The sequence below is a fragment of the Sciurus vulgaris genome (genome assembly GCF_902686455.1).
Source record: "Sciurus vulgaris genome assembly, chromosome: 1".
Classification (NCBI taxonomy): domain Eukaryota; kingdom Metazoa; phylum Chordata; class Mammalia; order Rodentia; family Sciuridae; genus Sciurus; species Sciurus vulgaris.
Genome location: NC_136461.1, coordinates 116697632 through 116712150, shown reverse-complemented (window position 1 = coordinate 116712150; position 14519 = coordinate 116697632). Strand labels below are relative to the sequence as shown.

General features: G+C 38.7%; 1 protein-coding gene across 1 annotated transcript in view; it reads right to left on the bottom strand.

The window, feature by feature from the left end:
* DAP3 (death associated protein 3) overlaps positions 1 to 14519 on the bottom strand; it is a 36017-nt gene that overhangs the window by 772 nt on the left and 20726 nt on the right. The window contains 15 exon segments of the mRNA XM_079104698.1: positions 823 to 940; positions 2586 to 2675; positions 3278 to 3337; positions 3967 to 4125; positions 4365 to 4444; positions 5789 to 5870; positions 5872 to 5920; positions 7122 to 7204; positions 7206 to 7216; positions 7353 to 7442; positions 7445 to 7460; positions 9254 to 9313; positions 9315 to 9356; positions 13741 to 13844; positions 13847 to 13862. Coding sequence (XP_078960824.1) covers positions 823 to 940; positions 2586 to 2675; positions 3278 to 3337; positions 3967 to 4125; positions 4365 to 4444; positions 5789 to 5870; positions 5872 to 5920; positions 7122 to 7204; positions 7206 to 7216; positions 7353 to 7442; positions 7445 to 7460; positions 9254 to 9313; positions 9315 to 9356; positions 13741 to 13844; positions 13847 to 13862 — 1060 coding nt within the window.

The following is a 14519-nucleotide window of genomic DNA, read 5'->3' as shown; positions in this document are numbered from 1 at the left end:
AAGCACAAGGCCCTGGGTTCAAATCCCCAGCACTGCAAAAAAAAAAAAAAAAAAAAAAAAAAAAGAGGTAACAATTTTGTACATATATTACACTGGTATGGCAAAGATTTGCTTTGGTGCTGGGACAGCCTCTTACACAATGTGAATTATTCTAGGGGTGTCACAGGACATGCATTTCTCAGCTGAAGTTTGCTAAATGAATACAGCAATAATGAGAGTATGGCAGCGCCCTGAACACCTGAAAAATGCCCAGTGGCTGGACGTGGTTTTGCCTCCATCTTTTTTTGTGGTACTGGGGATTGAATCCAGGGATACTTAACCACTAAGGCCCATCCCCAGCCCCAAGCTGAGTAGATTAGGGCCTCATTAAGTTGCCGAGGTTGGCTTTGAATGTTCCATCCTCTCACCTCAGCCTCTAGAGCTGCTGGGATTACAAGAGTGCACCATCGCACCTGGCAGCTTTGCCTCATCTTTTGCATGAACATTTAATTTTGGACCAGATGAGAATTTGTGGAGGAGTATAATTTCTTTTGTAAATTAAAAACTTAGGCTCTGTGGTGGTGCCTGCCCATAATTCCAGTAACTTGGGAGGCTGAGCCTGGAGGATCCCAGGTTTGAGGCCAGTCTCAATAGCAACTTAGCAAGACCCTCTCTTAAAAACCAAAAAAAAAAAAAACCAAGAAAACACCCCAACTTAGCCACCTGACAACCACTTTTCTGTACCCTCTTATCAGTGCTGATGGAAGAAGTGGGTAAGGCTCTGATTGAGTGGGATTCTACTATGAGCACAAAGATCTGACAGGAGAAAATTAAATAACTGACCTTTCTCATGTTGTAGCCAATTATTTTCTAAATAATACTGAATACAACTTTCAAATTCCTTTGGATTATAACTGGAAACCAAAATGGGAAGAAAGGGATCCAGGGCATCAAATCCTTCCTGGAAAAAAATAAAAGGGTGAAGATATTACTTAAGTGACATTTATCCGTAGAAAGAGAAATTCTACTTAAGCACTTTGAGGGCAGTGTTTTTGTTTTTTTCTATTCTAATTTACCCCTCATTTTTTGGCTACCCAACCTTATACAGAACTCTATAGGGTGGCTCACTACTGTTGCTCTACATGGCCATAATGTTTTTAAAGGAGATAAGGGGGGGTACCACTTGTCTGAGTAAACTATATTTTTGACAGCTCTGACTTCTGGAATCAAGTGAATATTTCTTAAAAACAGAAAATAAATAAAATTAGGCCAAATTACATTGTTACATTGTATATGAACATGTAACAACCAATTCCATCATTATATATAACTATAATGCAGCCATAAAAAAATTTGAAGGGAAAAAAAAAACCAAAAAAAGAAAATAAATAAAATTAACAAAGGTGGGGGAAAAGACCCTCAGTGGAACATAAATAGAAATAGTACATCAATCAAATTATATTTTGAATATAACAATGAAGAAGGGGATGGGGGGAAAGTAAGCCCAGTAGCTTCTGAACAGAATATCTGGACTACAGATACTTTGACTCAAGATGAAAACTTAAAAACACTGAACTCTACTTTGCAGCTTCTATATCAGAGTTGAGGGTAAGCAAATATGAAACCTTTTAAAATATATATATATATATATATATATATATATATATATATTTTAGTGGTAGAGGGATGCAGTATAACTTTATTTTTTATGTGTTGCTGAGGCAAACATTCTACCAACAAGTCACAACTCCAGTCTGCAAATCTGAATCTTTTAAACCACATTTTAGGATGGAATTAATAAGTAAATATATTGTGGATAATGAGAAGAGATTTCTTTTAGATGAGACAAATACGGAAAAGGGGAAGCGATAATGAATGTCATTCTAGCATGGAACTGGCAAATATCAGTGAATTCACAGTTCATTAGAGAAGCAGTACACATGTGAATACTGTACACATGTAGTAGGTACTAGCTTTGCTAAGAAGGTTTAGAAGAAATGACATGAGACAAGCTCATAAAATAACTTACAAGATAACTGGCATGTACTTTTCAAAAATAGAAACCTTAAGATTATAAAAGACACAAGGTTGAAGGACCATCACAGATTAAAGGAGACCAAACAGACATGATAAGTGAATCTAAAACATCACCCAGGATTCTTTTTCTATCATGGTTATTGGATTAATTGATAAACTCTGAGTAAGACTTACAGATTATATCAAAGTTTTATACCAAAGTCAGTTTCCTGCCGGGTGCAGTGGGGCATGGTGGCAATCCCAGCGGCTCAGTAGGCTGAGACAGGAGGATTGAGAGTTCAAAGCCAGCCTCAGCAAAAGTGAGGTGCTAATAAGCATCTCAGTGAGACCTGGTCTCTAAATAAAATATAATATAGGGTTGGGAATGCGGTTCAATCTCCAGTACCACCCCCCCCAAAAAAGTATGCTATGGTTATGTAGTAGACGCTATCTCTGCTTTTTAAGAAAGAGATATTGGGATAGAAGTCATAAAGAATATGATTTTTCTCTTAAGTCTGAAATTATGTAAAAATAAGCAAACTTAAAATGATCTCTCTCTTTACTCAGAATGACCATCTAATGGGCATGACCTTTCCCAGCAACTCATGAGGCAGGTATGCTTTCCGGGGCTTAAAGAGAGACCCAGTCTGGCTCAACGTCAACACAATGGCACCTCCATGCTGAAAAAAAGAAGAATAAGAAAAAGCTAAAAAAGACAGAAGAGTATAATTGCAAATAAAATTAGGCCAATATTTAAATACTATATTTCACTGTATAACCATTGCAGACTTTATGCCTTATTTTTTTGCAAAAAAAAAAAGGATGTGACCATTATGTGAAACTTCTTTAAAAAAAAATTGTGTATGGGGCTGGGGAGATAGCTCAGTTGGCAGAGTGCTTGCCTTGCATGCACAAGGCCCTGGGTTCGATCCCCAGCACCGCAAAAAAAAAAAAATTGTGTAGTTATTACTTAAAAATCATTTATTACTAACCTGGTGCAAAATTAGGCTACACAGAATACTTGTGAATATATATTAGTGTATGGCAATAGTTATATGGTAAAATACAGTAAAATTGTCAATTGGAAAGATCCGAAGTCAAGTAAATAGATTTTAATCCAGGTTTAACTCCTAACTTGGTATAATTGCAGGAATTACATAAAGTAAAAGAACACTCTGGCCATAAAATTAGAGACCTGAAAGTATTAATGAAGTAGTAAAATATGTTTTAAAACGAAAGCACAATTCTTTCTGCAATGTGCAAATCATTCATATGCACATACCCAATCATTTTTCATATCTATCCTCACGTTGTGAATAAGTGCTAGTTCATCTGGAGCAATCTGCATGTAGCAATTAGAAAGAGAGAGTTACTTTTTTTTTCCTAGTGCTCTCTTGAAACAACTGAATTGATGATAATAATAATAAAAATAAAATCTTCAACTATATTATGCAAAGTACCTGAACATAACCTTTGGGACAAGCTATGTAGTTGGTGGCCTAAGATATGCTATACTTCTGGAGATTAAAAACACTTACCAAGAGAAAAAACATCTATGGCACTAAACCCACCAATATTTCTGATTATTTCCACTTAAAAAGCAAATGGAAAGAAAAAATTAAGAAAGAGCTGGGTGTAGTGGTCCAGCAACTTGGGAGGTTGAGGCAGGAGGATCTCAAGTTTGAATTCAGACTTAATTTAGTGAGATCCTTACCAACTTAGCATGACCCAGTCTCAAATAAAAATAAACGTAGCTCCAGTCCTGCAAACAAAAGAAAACAACAATTCCTCAGTTTTCAATGCATGGTGATACCTCTGGCATCACCTTCTCCTTACGTTATTTTCTCTATGTATCTTAATTCAAACACTCCAGAGTGAGTAAATACACTGCATGGTCTGCATGGCTACATGGCCTATGTACATGATGTAATCAGAAATCAAAAAAAACCAGGAAAAAGTCAGTCTTCCTACTGGGTTTTTATCTTCTCTTTTCAATGTGGTCTTTCCCCAGAGGGCGTTGATTCCATCCACTGCCACCAGGAGGCGAAACATTCCCAAAGAACTTTGCATCTTCAGCTCCTTCAGCACAATTCCAACTGCATCTGTGGCATTCCTCACGCGAGTCAGACCCTGTTGGGAGACAAAGGGTAAGAGCGCTATGGGAGGCCTTCCCTGGTTATGACGTGATCCACAGTTAATGCCTTTTTTTAAAAACAATTTCTTTGTTGTAGATGGACACAATACCTTTATATATTAATTTATTTATTTTCATGTGGTGCTGAGGATTGAATACAGGGCCTCACATGTGCTAGGCAAACACTATACCACTGAGCCACAACCCCAACCCCCCACAGTTAATGTCTTAATACCTGTTCCACCACTGCTCCCAGAGGACTGCCTTTCTCAGTGCTTTCTCTCTTATTCCAGACATATTTCTCTGAACTTTTATCTAGAAAGAAGCAAAGTAAAGAACAACAACAAAAAGACTATTTTGCCTACGGTGGAACCCATCCCTAGTTGAGAAGATGGGAGGCTAAGGTTAACAGGATGAGGTCCTTTAAAAGATTCCATCACATAAGAGAATACTTTTCAACCCATTTCTGCCTGCCGCTTTGGAAAAGGAAGAAAGGAAGAAAGGATGAATTAACTGACTGATTCTGACTAAAAAAAGTACAAAATGAGATCTTTGCATCTGCTTTTTTTTTTTGTTTTGTTTGGTGTTTGAGACAGGGTCTCACTATGTTGCCCAGATTGGTCTCAAACACATGGGCTCAAGTGACTTCTTCTGTCTTAACTTCCTCAGTGCTGAGACTGCAGGAGGTGAAATGCTATCCCCAACTTTCTTCTGTCTTTTTGTGGTGCTGGAGATTAAATTCAGGGTATCACACCTGCTAGGCAAAGTTCTATACCATTCCCTAGCCCTTTGTAAGAAAAAATTTTAAAAAATATTTTGATTTAGATGTAGGTGGACACAATAGCTTTATTTTATTTTTATGTGGTGCTGAGGATTGAACCCCAGGGCCTCAGGCATGCTAGGGCAGCACTCTACCACTGAGCTAAAACCCAGTCCCACTTGTTAAAATTTTGAAATGGGGGTCTGCAATGTTGCCAGGTTGGCCTTGAACTTGTGGTCTTTCCTGCTTCAGATTCCTGAATCGTTGGGATTATAGGTGTTGTGCCACTATGCCTCAGTCTAGGTGAGTCTTTATACCAGAGTCAAAGAGCAATAAGCTAGATCATATAAATGGAGTGAAAGAACAATTTTATCAATATATTTGGCCCCTGCCCCCCGCCCCAATGCATTTTTTGGGCACCAGGGACCGAACTCAAGGGTACTTCACCACTGGGCTACATCCCTGGATATATCTATTTTGAGTCTCACTAAGTTGCTGAGACTGGCTTTGAATGTGTGATCTTCCCATCTCAGCCTTCTGAGTTAATGGGATTACAGGTGTGTACCTCTGCACTGGGCTCCCCAAAGTATCTTATCTGGAGAAATTCTGTACTTGAAAGTGTGCTTGTAAAGAAAGTGAGACTGTACCTTGGAAAAGTCAGTGAATCAATTTGGATTTCTACTCTGCTACCCACTAAATGAGAACAGCTTACTGTTGTGTCTTTATTTCCCTTGGATAAATGAATTTCAAGTTGTGAGCCCACTGTGAGAAAAATGAAAGAAAGAAAACAGTATATTTATTCCAAATCACAATATCAATTCTTCAGAGTCTACCATGTTTTCAGTGCATTATGAAGAAGGTTAGACCACCTAGCACCAAATTTGCCCAAGTCTAATTACCTGGCCGAGGGAAGCGTTCGTTTGCAGTTTTGAAATTCTTCAGCCAGGTTGAAGCCTCTAAAGGTTGATCAAAACGCTGTTGTGTTGTAGGTAGACTGCAGAAGATCCCGGCAATTTTTCACCCAAGATGAGCTAAAAAATGGACAAGAAAACAAAACTAGGCAGGAACTGACTATTATCAACTCACAATACTCTATGCATCTTTAAGTTATGGGAAATGACTTTAATTTCCCATATCTCTATCTCTATCAAGCTCCCTGTTTATTTTTGCAGTCCTGAGAATGGACCTCATGTATACTAGGCAAGTGCTCTACCAAGAACAATATTCCCTAGACCGCCTATATGTATTTCTCTATCTCTCTTTTGGTACTAGGGATTGAACTCAGGGGAGTGGTGGGGGACCACTGATGTACACCCCCCAGTCCTTTTTATTTACTTTCAATATTTTGAGAAAGGGTCTGAGAAAGTTGCCAAGGCTGGTCTTGAACTTGTGATCCTCCTCTCTCAGTTTCCTGAGTCACTGGAATTTATTTGGTCCCCTATAACATTTTTAAAAGTCATCTTGCTTCAGGGATTTACTTTTTTTGATTTGGTCCACCTGAGACCAAACAATATCATTACAATCAATACATAAGACATACCAAGTAGATTAAATATCACTTCTGCTTACTGACAGTTTTTAAAGTTAAGTCAGAAAATGAGGATGCCACACAATATTGAACAAAAAAAGGATATGTGAGTCAGGTGTGGTGGTTCATACCTATAATCCCAAATAGTCAGGAGGATGAGGCAGGTTTGAGGTCATCCTGGGCAAATTAGGGAGACCCTGTCTTAATATCAAGTTAAAAGAAAAAAAAAAAAAAGGTTGGGGATATAGCCTAGGGCTACAGTGTGATGGGGTTCAATTCCAAGCACAAAAAAAAAAAAAAAAAAAAAAATAGTGGTCACTGGCTTGTTGGCACAGGAGTATAGTCAGGAGATGGAGGCAAGAAGATTGCTTGAGCCCAGGAGTTCAAAGCCAGCCCAGGCAACATAGTGAGACCTTGTTTCTTAAACCCTGTGCTTATCTCTACGATGGGACTTCATGCTCTTGAGCACTAAATATTGAAGTAAAACCACTCAGTATCAAAATGCTTCAGGAACCTTTCAGCCACATTCCTCTTGTGACATCTACTTCATCTTATAACTTGCTTGACACTAACATCATGAATAAATCATGATGTACTAGCAAAGGCCTTTTAGTCAGATAAGCCTGCCTGGAAAATTAAAGTTGCACTGCTGCCACAGTAATGGAACTAGCCCTGAAACAAAGAAGAAAGACATGAAGGTCTACCCATCTGGAATATGCAGTATCAACCAGTCATGTTTCCAACAGAAATGAATAACATGACAAAGGCTGAGGGTTTTGCCTGTTTTCCTTCTCCCCATCTAATGTACTGTTGTTAAAGAAACCATCACCAGAGGGAACACTTTTACTATCACCAGCACTCTTACATTTCTCCTTTCTGCTCAGGAGGGGAGAAAACACTGGTTCAAGATGACCCAGGCAGGCAGGAAAGGATACAGAGAAGATAGCGTATAGCTGGATGAGCAAAATTGGTGTTTTTCAGGTAATGCAGAAGCTCGAGGGCTGGTTTTCGTACCATTAGGCAAGCTCACCAAATGTTTTCACCTATGAAAACAGAGAGAAGCAGGAAGGAGGTGGGCTTGTAGAACTTCTAATCACTCTTAGTATACACACTAAGCCCAATATGGCAACCAGGAGCACTAAATTGAATGTTTTAGAATTTATTCAGTAAGGGAAACATTGGGTTGGGAACTGAATTGAAAATCAACCCACATAATTTAGCAAAACCCCAAAACACATTTATACTACACCAATAATGTAACAGTCAGCTTTTGTTTATTCTTGTTAATAATGCCTAGGTATTACATAAATGGAATCTAGGAATAACTAAGGTCTTATAGTTATGTATACTACTTAGGGTCAATGTAAGTATTAAAAGCATATAAAATGATTAGCAAATTATTTGATACCTGGTACACATTCAATAAATATTCTTCTAGTTATTTGTTAGTTAATTCTTATTACTACAACCACCTATGCTTTTCTTAAGAACTATATAATGGCAGCTTAGGAGGTCTGTTTAGGTATCCCATACCTACCAGGCCAAACTGAGGTAGCATACATCATTAGCATATTGACACATCAGAGTTTATGCTGTTTCATTACCTTATGCCACCATAATACTTAAATAAAATATTTACATCTACTAAGAACAAATATTTAACAAATATTATTTGTAAATTTTTCAGATAAGGTTTAAAAACAGTGTTAAAATATTTTTTTCTTTTGTGGCGCTGGGGACAGAACCCAGGGCCTCCCACTTATAGGCAAATCTTCTATCAATAAGCTACATTCTTGGTACCAGTGCTGGTATTTTTGAAAGAAATCTCCCTTAAAAAATAATTGGGGTTGTATAGGAAATGAAAGCCAAGTCACTGTGCCTGGAGAAGAAAGAATAATTTCTGGTGCTAAAAATAATTCAGCAGGTACCCAGCTTCCTGGGAGACTGAGACAGAAGGATCACTTGAGCCCAGGAGTTTGGCCTGGGCAATATAGTGAGACCAAGTCTCAAAAAGAAAACAAAAAAACAAATAATAACAACAACAAAAAACCCAACAGTGCTAATAAGAAGCCCAATTGTGCCAGTAATCCAGGGTTGCATTTAACCATGAATTTTTCCAATAGATATATATAGTTTTTCTGATGGTTGCTGGGACTGAACCCAGCGTCTCACACAGGCTAGGCAAGTACTCTACCACTAAGCTATATCATATCCCCAGCCCTAAGATTATACTCTTTTGGGCTAAAATTATGGCCACCAAACAATAATTCTGAAAATCTATGAGAATGAAAAGAACAATGAAGCAACTAATCAAAATAGCACTTCATATTTAGCTCAAGAATGTATTTTGCTTTTCTGTAGTACATTAATGATACTCTGCTAAGACAAATATTAAATTCATTTAAAATAATTATTTGAACGCCAAAGTTCCTAGAAACTTGGTGGGTAACACAAGAAAAAAAAGTCAATATTCTTTATTTACCTAAGAATATTTATCTGGTTCCATAAAGGATTTAAGGTGGTTGGCAGAAGATAAACATAAAATAAAGTAACTGGGGGCTGGGGTTGTGGCTCAGTGGTAGAGCACTCGCCTAGTATGTGTGAGGCACTGGGTTCGATTCTCAGCACCCCATCTAAATAATAAATAAATAAATAAAGTCCATTAACAACTTAAAAAAAAGTAAGGAACTCTACCATTCACAAAAGATAAATCGACAGCTAAATTTCTCTGATTTTCAAATTCAAATTTTATAGTTTTCTACTTATTCAATCCCTCCCCTTTGCTATCACTGGCTTGTATTTTGGGACCTCACCAGTTCCATTCAGTTTTGCATACCTGCATTACAAAGCGAGGAGGCAGGCCATGGGGAAATACAGTCTTCAAATCCTGGAGGGGGAATGGTGTAGTGCTGACCCTCATGCTGCTCTCCATGCTTGGCCTATGAAATAAAAATGTAAACAGCTATAATGGGGACTTACAAAGTGATAATGGCTAAAAAGTGAATAGGTCTGCCAGAACACACTCATTCTTCTGAGCTGGCAAACTATCTTTTACTTATCTTAGTCAAATTGCTAGTTGTTATCTCTAAATCCTATATATACTAAAAGGTAGTAACCTGAATGATAAGCCTGTTGTTTAGCAAATAAACCCTAGATGTGGAGATAACAGGGACAATTTTTGCCATCTGAATTCTTTGGTGCTGTGTATAGAGATGCTCCGTCATGTGACCAAAATCATTTGCATGCTGCTGTTTCCATAGAAACCTTACATAAATTGGCCAAGAAAGGGACTATAATTGCAAAAGAAGCTGAAAGACATGTGACTTCATTCATTTATTCTATTTCATTCTGTGCTTAGGAAAAGAGATGAATGCTAGAGATGCATTTAAAATAAATCCTATTGATATGATATTATATTTTGGGTAGGGAACTCATTTAAAAAAAATTAATCAGTTAATTATTTGTTGCTGCTGGGGATTGAATTCAGAGCTGCTTTTTACCACTGAGCTACATCCCTATCCCTTCTTATTATTTGAGACAGGGTTTCACTAAGCTGTTGAGTGAGACTGGCCTTGTGATCTTTCTGCCTTAGCACCCCAGTCACTGGGACTATAGGACTGTGACACCACACCTGGTTTATTTGTAAAAAAATTTCCACACAACCATGTTAACATGGGAGGACTCAGAGGGTAGGTGCAGGAACAAAAAAGGTGGTGGTTTCCTTCACACTAAAACTCAGACCAGGGCCTGGGGTTGTGGCTTAGTGGTAAGAGTGCGTGCCTGGCATGTGTGAGGCACTGGGTTTGATCCTCAGCACCACATAAAAAAATAAACAAAATTGACTTATAAAATACACACACACACACACACACACACACACACACACACACACACAAATATAAAGATGTCTTAAAAAATAGAAAAACAAAAAAGCAAAAAACAAACAAACAAAAAAACTCAGACCACACAACTAATTTCACTTATGAGAGGCAGCAACGACTCTGAGGAAGGAGAAAGGAAGTCAATATTCACTTTAATAGGAATTAAATGCAACTGGATCCTGCTGGAATCCTGGCTTCTGACAAATTTCACTTTAGATGCCACTCTTCCCATCTAAATCAAGTTAGGTTTTTCTCCAGATACTTAGAAATTTATTTATTTATTTTTTGGTGCTGGGATCGAACCCAGGGCCTTGTGCTTACAAGGCAAGCACTCTACCGACTGAGCTATCTCCTCAGCCCAGAAATTTATTTATAAAGGTAGAAAATAATATCGGATTGGTAATAGGAAAACGGGGTTCTGTATCTACCCTGCTGTGCAGTTTTGGGCAAGTAATTTGATTTCTTTAGGATTTTCCATTCAAGGGCTTGGTAAGTCGTAGCTGGTTTTTTTTTTTTTTCTTTTTCTTCCTTCTTTTTGGTACTGGGGATTGAGCCCAGGGGCATTCATACCTAGCCAACCCCCCCTTTTTTTTAAAAAAAATATTTTTATTTAGTTGTCAATGGATATTTTTATTTTTAATTTTAATTTTTATTTTATTTATATGTGGTGCTGAGAATCGAACCCAGTGCCTCATGCATGCTAGGTAAGTGCTCTACTACTGAGCCACAACTTTAGCCCAAACCCTTTTATTTTTTATTTGGAGACAGGTCCACCAAGTTGCCCAGGCTGAATTCAACTTGTGATCCTCCTGCCTCAGTCTCTTGAGTTCCTGGGACTACATACATGCACTCATGCACTACTGTGCCATGCTGGTCATTGTTTTTTTTTTTTTTTGTGTGTGTGTGTGTGTGCGTGCTGGGGATCCAACCTGGAGCCTCATCCACACTAGGTAAGTGCTCTACCATTGAGGAATACCTCCAGCTCTGATCACGTGTTTTGTAAATAAAACTTTACTGGAACACAGCCACACCAAATTTGTTTCGGTGGCAATGAGAAACCATGACAGGGATTTTCTAGCCCATATACTTAAACTGAATTATCAGCTGGTCCTTTAAGGAGAATTTTGCTACCCTGCAAACAATATCAATAATAATAATAACTTTAGTACTATTAATTAGTAAACTAGCCAGCCACTGACAACCTAAAGCAGAAAACTTGCTTGAACTTATCTCTGGGCCTCCTCAATCCCAATAATTCTTAAATTTGGTCTTTTCATGATTGTCCCATAGTTCTTGGGAGATTCTGTTCATGATTTCTTACCATCTCTCTGTTTGGGCGACTTTATTTTCAAGATTAAATATTTTGTCTTCATTGTCTGAGGTCCTGTCTTCCAAGTGGTCTAGTCTGTTGGTGATACTTTCCATTGAGTTTTTTATTTGGTTTATTGTCTCCTTCATTTCAAGGATTTCCGTTTGGTTTTTTTGAGAATCTCTATCTCTTTGTTGAAATGATCTTTTGCTTCCTGCAGGTGCTCTTTCAGCTTATTGGTATTATCATTCATTGCCTGCATTTGCTCTCTTATCTCATCCTTTGCTTCACGAATCATCTTAATCATGTATAATCTGAAGTCCTTTTCTGACATTTCTTCTAACATACTGTCATTGGATTCTGTTACTATAGAATCTAGATTTGTTTGGATCATTTTCTTCCCTTGTTTTTTCATGTTGTTCATGTATCTTCCCCTCTAGCGCTGCAGATCTGGGGTATTGCAGATTTCCCCCTATAGGCTTATAGTGGCCCTGTAGGTTTCCAAAACCCTTTCTTTAAGGGGAGATCAATATTAGCAGTGCCCAAATCGGACACTATGCAATCCTAGACCAAATAGCCCCTATTGGAACAATAACAAAATTGTCGTAATAAACAAAATGTGTTCAAATGTTATCTTCGGTAAAACAAACAGGTTTACAATAATGTCTGCAGTTTCTAATGGAGGACAAAGAGGATGCAGAGGGTTGAAGAATATGGCTGTTAATGGGATAATAAAGAATATACAGAAGTTCTAGAAATAGAAAGGGTGAGAGTGTAATCAAAAGAAATTGGATGTTAGCATGTAAATAAGGGAGAAAGCAACTCTGAGGGAACAGGTAAACAGAAGGAAAAGAAAAGCAAGAAACGTAAAGAAATAAAAACTTAATATTTTTTTTTTTAAAAAGGAGAAAAAAGAAAATCTACTGTATAACAGTCATATACTAATGAAACTTCCCAGTGTTCAGTAGCCTGATGTATGAGAGGTACCTAACAATGAGCTTCAAGCCTCCAGCAGGCATCTCAGGATGGATTTGCACCACCCGAAGATTGGAGCTACGGCTTCCAGGATAATCCCAAGATGGCTGCTCTGGCTTCCAAATGTGTTGGCCAAATGGGGAGCTGCAGCTCAGGGAGTGGACGTTGGTCAGCTGGAGGTCCTGGAGACGGGATGCAGTTGGTCCGGCAGGGGTCCTGGAGGTCCTGTGTGTTTGGTGTAGTTGTGGGATCCTGGAGGCCGGGTGCAATCAGTCGGTCTGGGTTCCCAGTGATAGGGCACAGTCAGTTGGTCTGGGGGGTCCTGGCGGCAGGGAGCAGTAGTTGCTGTGAGGAGGCCCAGAGGCAGGGAGTGATCGGTCAGGCTGAGGGATCCTGGAGACGGGGCTCAGTCAGTCCGTCCAAGGGTCCTACGGGGCCTGGCTGTTGTCTCAAAATGGCAGCAGCCACGTGTAATCAAACCTGCAGGTACTGTAACAGTGAACTTCCAGGCAGCAGCAGACAGCTGGTTCTCCACTGGCGGGCTTAGGTCAGTCTGCTGGCAGCTGTCGGACGCTCGAGGTTCGAAACTCGAGCGTTGGGTGATGGATAGGGGTAAGGCAGGCGATGGACAGGCGAGAGGGCAGGCAAATGGCGGATGATAGACGCCTGACAGTGAGCAATCTGCTCTCAAAAAAGGCGTCGATATGCTGGCAGACTGCAGGTGATCACAGCAGACAAATGGGGTAAAGAGCAGGGGATCGATAAGCAGCAAAAACTGCCTCACCGAGAAACAGATATCCTCTGCTTGAATCCCGCGTTGCGGAGCGACAAGGCACGCAGCCTCCCTCTAGACCACCATCTTGGATCTCCGCTTGAACTTAGTTAATTTTTACTATGCACCTATTCTATGTGCTCAGCAAAATCTTTCACACCAGTGAGTTCACTTGCAGCGATTAAATTAGAAGCAATATGGACAAACTTGAGTGCTTTATGTTACCTTATTATCAGACAGGAACAGGAAATATCTGGGTTACAGAAATCTGAATATATGTAAAAGTGCTTAGTTTCCTTAAATTTCAGGTTTCCTGATATGTAAAAAGAAGACAGCAACACAATAATAATTCCTGAAAAAACCTCACAAACACATTAGCAACTCACCGGGTCACTTTCACTGGTGCGGGAAACAGCTCTGGGACTTGAAACTGGAACCTGGGTATCTAGGTGAGCAGCAATGATTTGGGGTGCCTGGGTCCCAGTGTGCAAAAACACCTAGGGTCCAACTTATAAAGAAAGCATTTTAGTGTTTTGAAATTATCAGGCTTTTTATGCTGCTATAACACTGAGGATATAAGTTCTATCTATAACAGGGAAGAAGTCACTAAGATATATTTTTCCTATTTAAAAGAATCCTTGGTATTATTTATAATTCACTAAGTCCAATCATATTACTCATCCTCAGAATCTGTTCCAGCTTTTGTGTTACCATACCAGGGGTATGTCATATGGAAACAAACAATTCTGTTAAGAGATTGATCAGGAGTACAGCATATCCATTGTCAACCTGAAGAAGAAAACTTTCTTTTTTAAAAATTTTGCCAATTAAAAATGTTTATTTTAAAAACAGTTAAATTGGGAAAAAAGAAATGAAAACCCCACTATGCCCCTCTCCCCATCCCTTTTCTCACTGAAAACAATTAGAACATGGGAGAGAGTCACTTTCCTTTTTAAGAACTATGTACCATTTAAGAGCAGCAATTATTGAACAATTACTCTATGTCAGCCATAGTAGTAGCATCTCATTTAATGCTTATATGCCAATTATGTGAGTTGAGTGTTATAATCCCTCTCATTTCACTAAAGGGAATTTTTTTTTTTTTTTTTTTTTGATGGAGATAGGGGTCTCACTATTTTGCCTAGGCTAATGTTAAACCTCTGGG